The 10,819-nt window shown below is 43.5% G+C and overlaps 1 protein-coding gene across 1 annotated transcript; it reads left to right on the top strand.

The window, feature by feature from the left end:
• Window positions 1–1,644: 1,644 nt before the first annotated feature.
• LOC141152821 (uncharacterized) lies at window positions 1,645–10,384 on the top strand. Its single transcript, XM_073637471.1, has 7 exons — window positions 1,645–1,750; window positions 2,122–2,241; window positions 2,330–2,489; window positions 4,358–4,550; window positions 7,333–7,452; window positions 7,556–9,492; window positions 10,334–10,384. Exons 2-6 carry the CDS (start codon window positions 2,139–2,141, stop codon window positions 9,194–9,196), a joined length of 2,217 nt encoding a protein of 738 aa, XP_073493572.1. The 5' UTR covers window positions 1,645–1,750; window positions 2,122–2,138; the 3' UTR covers window positions 9,197–9,492; window positions 10,334–10,384.
• Window positions 10,385–10,819: the final 435 nt, after the last annotated feature.

The following is a 10,819-nucleotide window of genomic DNA, read 5'->3' as shown; positions in this document are numbered from 1 at the left end:
CATCTCCTTCATGGAGGACAGAGGATTTATCGTAACCGAGAAACCAACTATGGCCAGGTATGCCCCACTAGCATCTTATTCTTTGAATACTGAAGTTCATACTTGTATAAGCTTTATAGGTTTGCATTTATGTTCTGAACTAAGCCAAAAAATCACGTGTATTTTATATTTACAGGATTGTTGAAGATGAGGGGGCATCACGTGTGCAGGATGAGCTGCCAGCCAGTGAGCAAGAGATGCCCAATGAGGAGGAAGTGCTACCTGTTGAGGAGCCGCCCGTCGGAGGAGGAGCCGCCAGTCAGAGGAGGAGGAGCCGCCCGTCAGAGGAGGAGGAGCCGCCCGTCAGAGGAGGAGGAGCCGCCCGTCAGAGGAGGAGGAGCCGCCCGTCAGAGGAGGAGGAGCCGCCCGTCACGGAGGAGGAGCCGCCCGTCACGGAGGAGGAGCCGCCCGTCAGAGGAGGAGGAGCCGCCCGTCAGAGGAGGAGGAGCCGCCCGTCAGAGGAGGAGGAGCCGCCCGTCAGAGGAGGAGGAGCCGCCCGTCACGGAGGAGGAGCCGCCCGTCACGGAGGAGGAGCCGCCCGTCACGGAGGAGGAGCCGCCCGTCACGGAGGAGGAGCCGCCCGTCAGAGGAGGAGGAGCCGCCCGTCACGGAGGAGGAGCCGCCCGTCACGGAGGAGGAGCCGCCCGTCACGGAGGGGGAGCCGCCCGTCACGGAGGAGGAGCCGCCCGTCACGGAGGAGGAGCCGCCCGTCACGGAGGAGGAGCCGCCCGTCACGGAGGAGGAGCCGCCCGTCACGGAGGAGGAGCCGCCCGTCACAGAGGATTATGATGTCTACAGGTCAGTGTAAATTTATACAAGGAATTTACTTTAATCCCTTGCTCAAACATTGCCTTGGCCTCAGCACATCCTGGCTTTTAGGCCACTTTAAAAAATTGTCAACACTGCTGGCCTACTCAAGATTGTACTTCACGTTATTACTAAGGATTTTTATAATTTACAGGACTGTTGATGAGGAGCCATCTACATCAACTGGCACATCAACGCACCCAGCCATATCAAATCCTGAACTGGTACATCTTCCAGCTGCAGAAGACTCTACATCCTCTGAAACATCCGACAATGAAGCCGATCAACAACCAGAGACTAGAGAAAGAGAGGAAAATACCAGCCAAACAGATGAAGACAGGCCGAGGTCAGTATCCCTCACTGTGTGTGTGTGTGTGTGTGTGTGTGTGTGTGTGTGTGTGTGTGTGTGTGTGTGTGTGTACTTGTTTTGCTATACTTGTGGGGACATGGACCTGAATACACACCAACAGTGTGGGGACCTCTGTCTTCGTGGGGACCAAAAATCAGGTCCCCACAAAGCTTCCAATGCTAATCAATGGAGAAGACCTTGTTTATACACCTAGCATCAAAATCTCAAGTGTCCCCTTTATACACATATATAAGAGACAGTGTGTATGAGTGTGTGTGCTCAATATGTGTACACTCCCTCTCTGGTGCCTTTGTGGTACTGCAAGCTGATACACACTTCAGAAAAGCCTCAAGATTCCACCTCTGGCAAACCGAGGTACTGCAGGTTCTCACACAAATTAGTTTAAAGTGTGTTGTAGGGACACAGATACAGTCTTGGTCATATGACTTAGTGGGAGTGGTGTGCAGAGTCTTAGCAGTAAAGAGTATTCCATATTTCTGCCAGATACCCACAGAGATATTGAAATCTGAAAAAAGAGACTTCTGCTCATTGAAGGTAAGAACTGCTCACATAGGGTTCAACTCCACAGCAAAAGAGTGCTCTAGCACTGGCATCTCAGCAGTGATATTCCCCTACTGCACATGTGTGTCTGGGTCGCTGTGACAGTTTACAGGACATAACTCAGGGCACCCAGACAGAAGGCAGAGGGGAGCCTTAGCAGCTGAGCCTATATCTTGGCTTGTGAGCATTAGAACAGGCCGGCGATTACAGGGCAACATGAAAAATGTCCGGCTTGCATTATGACTAGAACATGACAATATCGTTTTAAGTACTAACCTATGATGCGTTCCTAAGCAGTTCATGTTATATGTTCTACATTTCATTTTCTTCATACTTTACAAGTAGTAGAATTTGCTTTGATATAGGCAACTGGATTTTCACAATGAAAAGGCGAAGGATAACGCCCGAAAAAGACGCCATACATTATGTCAGTGCCATCACTGACAAACCTGGATTGACCATGAAATACATCAATCCCCTTAAAGGTGAGTTAAAACAAGTTTTAACTAAATTGCCTTTATATTGTCATGCATTAGAATGACTGTCTTAGGTAATGATAAATATTTTCTACAGGAAGAGGAGTGTTTGCTGAAACTGAAATCGAAAAAGGGAGTTTTGTTGCAGAATATCAAGGCGAGCTTATCAATTTGGATGAGAGCCAGAAAAGGTCCATAAAGGACCCCAATTTTAAGAACTTCGTGTACGAATTTCAGTGGAATGAAAAAATATGGTGGTAAGTAATCAGTTTTTTTAATGCATTTTAGAGGGTATCCATCTTTCCCCAGTTGATAGCCAGTCCTGATTATGTCCTGTCTCTGCTGATCATGTGAATCCACTGCAGTCAGTTACTGAGGCAGCACCATTTTTGAAACATCAGGTAACATAAAGAAGCACCCTTAGGGCTTAGACACACATCGAAAAAAATTTTGGATCCGAATTTCGGATCCAAAATTCGGGTCTGAATTTGCGCAATTTCGGATCCAAAATTCAGATGTAAATTAAATGGGAAAATGAAAAAAAAAAAAAAAAAAATTTGGCCTGAAATTCGGTTCCGTTTACAAATACAACCGAATTTCGGACCGAAATTTTTTTTCCCATTTATTATAATGGGGCTGAAATTCAGTCTGAAAATGAAAATTCGGACATGCATCCAAATTTTTTTTGTGAATCGGCTGATCCGAAAAAAATTCAGACGTGTGTTTTACCCCATTGAAATCAATGCATTTCAATGGGGTCCGAATTTCGGATCCGAAATCCGAAATTTTTTCGGACGTATTTTAGCCCTTAAGAGGGCAATATGAATAGGGGTTAGTTTGCTATTTAATAGCTATAGCAGGTAGATTTAGGGCTTTTAAACATATTGGTATACCCAGAAATCTCTCATTACAGTGAAGATGTAGCCTCTCTGACTTTACCAGCACAACAAAGGCAGCAAAATGTCTAAATTAAAAGCAGAGATGTATACTTTCCCTTTCCATGGCTGTTGGCAGTTTAGCTAGCATCAAACTGGTGACAAGTTCCTTTAATAGATGTCAACCAGTGTCATTTCTTATGTTAAGATGACTGTAACAAGGGAATTTTGTCACCAGTTTTTCAGTGTGGAGTTCTCTCACTGTTTGGTAGGCACGGTGGTCAGACAGCAGAAACCAACTTATGTTATTTAATTAGAGAGATTTAAAGGAGTTCTGTCAGGGCAAAAAAATAAATGATACTCCCCTGCTCCTGCAGACGCTGCCAGCAGTCCATGGGTCGGTCCTCCGGTCGGCGGCGCTGTGGTGTCACTTTCCTGACACTGCCCGGCCTGGAGTGCTTCCGGGTAGGGCTGTGTGCAGCGTCTTTTTGCGTGATATGACGCGTCGGGGGCAGGCTCCAACCCCCTGATGACACACTGTTGTTCCCACCCACCAGCGCCTCACAAATGTGAGCAGGGACTACTAAATTCAAAGTCCCTGTTCTTCCCACCCACTTTGACGTGCTGGTGGGTGGGAACACATGGAAACTCCATGTGCGTCAATGTGGGAAGGGACAGCCGGTAAAGCCTTCTGCAGTGACACTGTAGGAGTATTCCCAGGCTGTCCCCATCCACCGTGTCTCCATGGAGTGTATCCTTGGGTTTGCCTTCCATCCGGCACGTTGGCCTGTACGCCAGAGGGCAGGGATACCTTGAGGCAGGCTGTTCCCTGCTAGTAGTATATTCCGGGCACCTTCCCCTCTTCTGAGCACTTTGGTGCTTGCTCATCACAATTTATATGCAAATGAGCTCCACAAGCAGGATTAGTCCCCATTGTTATGAGGGGGGCTATTCCCATCCCTTACTGGAGTTTCACGGTGCTGAAGGGCTACATAATGCCCCTCATTACCATGAGAACTCCTGCCATGCTCATTTTCATATAACATTTTATAGCTTAGATTAAATAAGATGTTGCCTTCCTCTGCACTCTGCCCACTGTTCCATGGCTTACCTATCTTTTAGTAAAACTCCACGCTAAAAAACTAGTGACAGACTCCCTTTAAATACATTTGTATTATCTTGGTTATATTATAATCAACCAGTTATTTCTACATGTCAAGATTCATGTACATTTTTTTCTTTTATATCAGCAGTGATGCATCCCAAGACAATGACTCATTAGGAAGATTAGTTAATGATGAATATAAAAACCCAAATTGCAAAATGAAGAAACTTATGGTTGAAAAAAAGCCACATTTGTGCCTTTTTGCCATTAGCGACATCAACCCTGGAGAAGAAATTACATACAATTATGGGGATAGTAGTTTCCCTTGGAGAGAAAAGGTATAATTATATTACTTTGTTAGAATATTCAATCTAAAGACATTTATTAGGTGTCTAAAACTACAAATTACTAAATGTATCACTACAAAGACCAGACACCCATTTAATGTACAGTGTATGGAAGGTGTCCTATCTACTGATGACAGCTATCAAGTGAATTAAGGGCCTGGTGAGATCAATATCAACATGGCCATTATTGTTCCACAGAAGTGTCTTGCAGTACCTTATTCACCTCTCTTCACATATCAGTTCTTGGCCAAAATAAGCATGAATAGAAGTATTTATTCAGTGTTTGAACACACAGGTATCTGACGCGTTTAATTGACTATCAAAAAAAGGCATGTATTACAGTCCCATTGATTTCAATGGGAGCACACACACACTTTGCCATTTAAGCGCAGCCTGTTCTCCTCACCTATTAACATGAGAGGGGCAGCTGAAAAAGCTGAATGCTCTTTAAAAGCATCAGATTAAATGACAATATCAAAAAAGCGTCTAAAAAAACTGAAGACAGATGCCAGTGTGTTTGAGCCCTTGTTGTCAAAAATGTAATGAGCACAGGGAAGCAGGAGAAATGTATAAACAGCTGTAAAGTATGATGTCTACATTTCAGGTTGATAAGGAAATAATGGGAGATATACATCTATGCTTTAAAGGTATATCTCCATGGTTGGATAACTCGTGTCCGCAATTATCATTACCCTTTGCTTGCGAGCCCAATAAATCTACGCCACACAATGTCGAGTTTTGGAAAAGGTTGTATTGTATAATTACAATGGACGAAGTTAAATACCTCCAATTATATCACATGGTGAGGTAACAAAACATCTGTTAATTTACAGAAGATAATTGGTTAGTATATATAAACATGGGTTATATTCGTCATGTGGACTCCATTTCAATGAATTTCAGTTTAGTTATGAGCACACAGTACCAATGCAGCATCCTACCTTTGGAGGCAGTATTGGACAAAGAAATTACTAAGAAAATGATATGGTTAGACAGAAAACCGGTTAACAAGTATACTAATAAGTGTTTATACTTCAACTTATCCTGGGTCTTAATGTCCAAGGATAGCCACATAGGCAATATAGATAAACTACTTAGGACATTACAGAATGTGCTGAACTCTTTGTGTTTAGAGAAAGCAGAGTTAAAGGTCACAGTCTTCTAGACATCTGATAAGAGACTTGACTACACATTGAACAATACTTTAGAACTATAGAACTTATCTATCTAGTGAATTCATAGATATTTCCACAACAAGGTCATGCACCAAGTGGGGACATTCAGCACATCCAGACTTAATTTCCAACATTCAAAGCACTCTGCCTCTTCCTTTCAGGTCACGGTGCTCGTGGGGACATATTCACACACATTTCAGGTCATGCACCAAGTGGGGACATTCAGCACATCCAGACTTCATAACCAACATTCAAAGCACCCTGCCTCTTCCTTTCAGGTGACGGTGCTCGTGGGGACATATTCACACACATTTCAGGTCATGCACCAAGTGGGGACATTCAGCACATCCAGACTTCATAACCAACATTCAAAGCACCCTGCCTCTTCCTTTCAGGTGACTGTGCTCGTGGGGACATATTCACACACATTTCAGGTCATGCACCAAGTGGGGACATTCACCACATCCAGACTTCATAACCAACAATCAAAGCACCCTGCCTCTTCCTTTCAGGTCACGGTGCTCGTGGGGACATACTCACACACATTTCAGGTCATGCACCAATCACACTATTTGTCTTTAGTGTTGAAAATGCTGATTGTTGGGGTGCAGACATCTGAAACTCCCACTAATCTGCTATTTAGCGATGTCTCCCTACAGAACCAGAAGCAGATGGCTTTGTTCACTGTGTAATGGATCTGCCAAGTTACTTTAGCTCAGTTCAGAGTCACTAGTATGGGAGCTGAGCTGCTGCAGTCTGGCATGGCCACTGCATAGTAAATTGAGCTATCTGCTTCTGGCTCCTTTCACAATGTAGATCTCGCTACGGTGGCTCTACACCCTCTGATCAGATTCAAGCCTATCCTGACGATATTGCATTAACATGCAAAACTCAAAAACTCATTTAAAAGGAAACCTGTCAGGTGGAATATACACAATAACTTACAGATGGAGAAAAAGAAATCTTGTGTGGCATGGCGTACCAGTGAGAAGCGCTGGTGCGCCATGCCACACAAGGCATTTACATTTGCTGTACAGCTTCTATTGTTCGCTGCACAGCGAATGTAAATAGGACATGGCCGTTTCTATTGAGCTAGACGCGCCCTATTGTATTTGCAGCGGCGAATATAAATAGAACGTGGCCACGATTTTAATGGAACGCGGCCGCTTCTATTCAGCCGTCCGTGTTCTATTGTATATGCAGGACTGCCCGCGGCTTAAGTAAATTTGCCATGATTTATTTACTTTTTTTTACAGGTTTGTGTCCTGTCTTACTATGTAGGCGCAGAAAATCGGGCCTCGTGGCATGATGGGACACAAGAAAATATTTGCTCCATCTGCAGGTTATGAGAGGCATTGTCCACCTCACATGAAGTCCGGAAGCAAGTTTTGACAGCTCCCCTCTCCCTGGCTTCTGCAGAAGCACCCACCGAAGTCCCAAGGGTGCCCATATTTTGACTCTAAAGCCATGTCTCTCCCATATACTGCAATAGGAGAACCACAGCTTAAGAGTCATATCAGCACCTGCTGCAATTCAGGTATAAATAAAAACAAATTTGGTTGTTAATTTGGTACTGTTCCTATGTTTAAACTATGTAGGTGGCTGACAAACCCATGGTTACAAATGAAAACCAGAAGGATCTAGAGGTGTCCTGCTACAGTAGCCCCGAAACTGCACCATGTCTCCATACACAGCAAGCCACCTCACCAAAGATTGAGGTAAATTCAAGATCATGTTTCAGCTATCTTTCTACATGTTTAACCATTAAAACAAGTGAAAGGATGCCATTAAATGTATCAATGTGTTTGATTTTAATTACAGCAAAATATGAACACTATCTCTGACATTGAAAACAGCTCTGATTTTAGCCTAGAAAACAGCGAAGAAGAATATTTACCAGACTTTTCTGAGGAGAGCAGTTCAGAAACAAGCACCATCCATGAAGAGGTGCCATTACAGAGCCATCAAAAGAATACAAAGACCAACACTTCACACACTGATTTACTATCTGATAGCACCAGTGTTTTGAACATGGAAAAAGAAATATCTGACTCTGTGTCAGTTCAGGTACTTTCCAAAAGGGAAAGTGGTGTAAGGATGTATAATAAAAAACAGTATTGTTTTTACTGCGAGAAACCATTCATAAAAATTGCAAGACATCTCAAACATGTTCATAAAAGTGAACCTGAAGTCACAGGTGCATTTAAGTTTGCAAAGGGCTCAAAAGAAAGGCGAATGTCTTTAGAACATCTTCGAAATCGGGGCAACTTTGCTCACAATTCTAATGTAATTAGAACTGGAAGTGGAGTTCTTGTTACATTTAAACAGCCCACAAAAGAAAATTCTCCCAAAGATTTCATGCACTGCATTCATTGCCAAGGCTTATTTGTCAAAAAATATCTCTGGAGACACATGAAAAAATGTAAACTAAACCAAACAAGTACATCATCAAGCCCTGGGAGAAAAAAAGTGGAATCTCTCTGTGCCTTTATGGGGCCCATGCCACCTGGAATTAGCAGTGGTTTTTGGAAGCTTCTAAGCTATATGAGACCAGATGAAATTTCATCCACAATTAGAAGTGATGGCTCCATTGTACAGATGGGTCAGCATCTCTATAACAGAATCGGATCGGAAGTTGATAAACACGAATACATCCGTCAAAAACTTAGAGAAGTTGGAAGGTTAGTACTAGAGGCCAGAAAATGTTCTCCTCTTTTCAAACTTGTAGACTTTATTGTCCCATCAAACTTTATGCATGCCATAAATTCTGTGAGAGTTCTTGCTGGCTATGACGAAGAAACTAATACATTTAAAATTCCATCACTGGCACTGAAGCTTGGCCATAGCTTGGTGAAAATTTCCAGTATTCTGGAATGCCAAGCAATGGTGGAGGGATGCCAAGACAGAGTGGAGAATGCACGTAACTTCCGAAAGTTGTATGAAACAAGATGGAATAAGCTAATCTCATCAGCTGCCTTAAAATCTCTAAAAGAAGCAAAATGGAACACTCCTCAGCTTTTACCTTTCACTGAAGATGTGAAAAAAATGCACTTGTATCTTGACGAAAAACTGCAGGAGTACTATAACCTTTTGTCAACTGCTCCCTCGGTTAAAAAATGGACATTACTTGCAAAAGTTATACTTGCACAGCTAATCTTATTCAATCGAAGACGAGAGGGTGAAGTTTCTAAGATGTTCTTAAGTAGCTTTACTTCAAGAGATACTTCACATCTGCATGATGATGTTGCTTTAGCACTTTCTGACTTAGAAAAAAAGCTTTGCCAACATTTCACAAGAATTGAAATCCGAGGTAAACGAGGTAGAAAAGTTCCAATTCTTTTAACACCAGCAGTGCAAAATGCAATGACACTTCTTGTAGAGAAGCGTACAGTTTGTGGAGTGCTGTCTGAAAATGTGCACGTTTGCCAGACCAGAGGCTTTGTCACATTTCAGAGGATGTGATTGTATACGCTTTTTTGCTAAAGAATGTGGAGCTAAAAATCCTGAAACACTGACTTCCACCAAGCTACGAAAGCACGTTGCTACTCTAACAAAAGTTCTGAACTTAAACGACACAGAGTTAGATCAATTAGCAGACTTTCTTGGCCACGACATTAAGGTGCACAGACAATATTACCGCCTCCCAGAAGGAACCTTACAGCTTGCCAAGATCAGCAAACTTCTGTTGGCTCTTGAAAAAGGAAGACTGGCTGAATTTAAAGGCAAAAATTTTGAGGATATCAGCATTGATCCAGAGGGTTAGTAATGAGGAAAATATCCATTTATGAGTATGTAATTTTTGTTCTGTAAAATTACAGCTTACCTGCACAGCCTTTGATTTACTGTCTCCAGAAATACTTCTTTTCTATTTTAAACAACTCTGTTTGATGGATATCAGTGTTATTATCTTGGGCATGTTTAGGCCAGGTTTACACGACCGTGGTTATCCACAGCCGTTTTTACGGATCCGTTGCTCCGTGATTCACAAAGCAACAGATCTGTACAAAAACAGCCGTGTTAACCACCGCCGCGGAACCGTAGCTTCCTTGGCCAACAAGGGTTGCCAAGGAAGCTGCGGCCTCAGCAGCACAGCAATGTTAAATTAACATTGCAGCACTGCTGCCTGTAGCTGCCCGCTGACTCCCTGTAACCAGAGAAGCCAGCGAGTGGTTGCTAGGGACCCGATCGCAGGTGTTGCCCGCGGGTGTCTGCTGCAAGATGCAGCAGCTACCCGCCTGGGATACAGTGCAATCTCTTTACTTAAACCCCGGGCGGCCGCCGAGAATACAATAGGACGTGGCCGGCTCAAAAGAATCGGCTGCGTTCTATTAGCAGTCGCTGTGCAGCGAACAATAGTGGCTGCACAGTGAATGTAAATGCCTTGTGTGGCATGGCGTGCCAGTGCTTGTCACTGGCACACCATGCGACACAGGAATTCATTTGCTCCATCTGTATATATTATGTTGACCTAGTATGTAATGTATTGATTACTGGGTTAACATAACATATATAGACTTTGTAGGATAGGATTATTTTTTACTTTTTGAACATTTTCTATAGCATATTCATTCACATTGGTGATTTGTATTTTTGCTTTAGAACCAGTACAGCTCTACAGTGATGAGTCAGAAGATGAGCAATCCCCTGAAGGTATGTAGCTTTTCAATTTTATAAAGATGTCCACAAAATAAATATGAATATACCGTACATATTAGAGTATAATCCGAGTTTTTTCACCCCAGAAAATGGGCTGAAAAAGCCTCCTTGGCTTATACACGAGTCAGTAAAAAAAAAAAAATTTTGCAGAGCCACCTCGTTCCCAGCCGACCCTACCGGCGCCGTCTCGTTCCCAGCCAACATTGCCAGCCAACCCAGCATAGGAAAACTGCAGGAGGACACAGGGGACCTACAGACAGGCTGTTGCATTTCCTGGCTGACCCTGCTGGTGCTGGCTTGTTCTCAGCCGACCCAGCACAGGAGGACTGTAGGAGGGCTCAGGGTATCTACAGGAGGGCATAGGTGACCTACAGGCTGGCTATAGGAGGGCGCAGAGGGGCACAGGCTGCTACATTTCCCAGCCAACCC

This window comes from Phyllobates terribilis, unplaced genomic scaffold (assembly GCF_046119375.1).
Source record: "Phyllobates terribilis strain yellow unplaced genomic scaffold, ASM4611937v1 Scaffold_7__3_contigs__length_470593459, whole genome shotgun sequence".
NCBI lineage: Eukaryota > Metazoa > Chordata > Amphibia > Anura > Dendrobatidae > Phyllobates > Phyllobates terribilis.
This window is presented reverse-complemented; position numbering and strand designations above follow the sequence as displayed.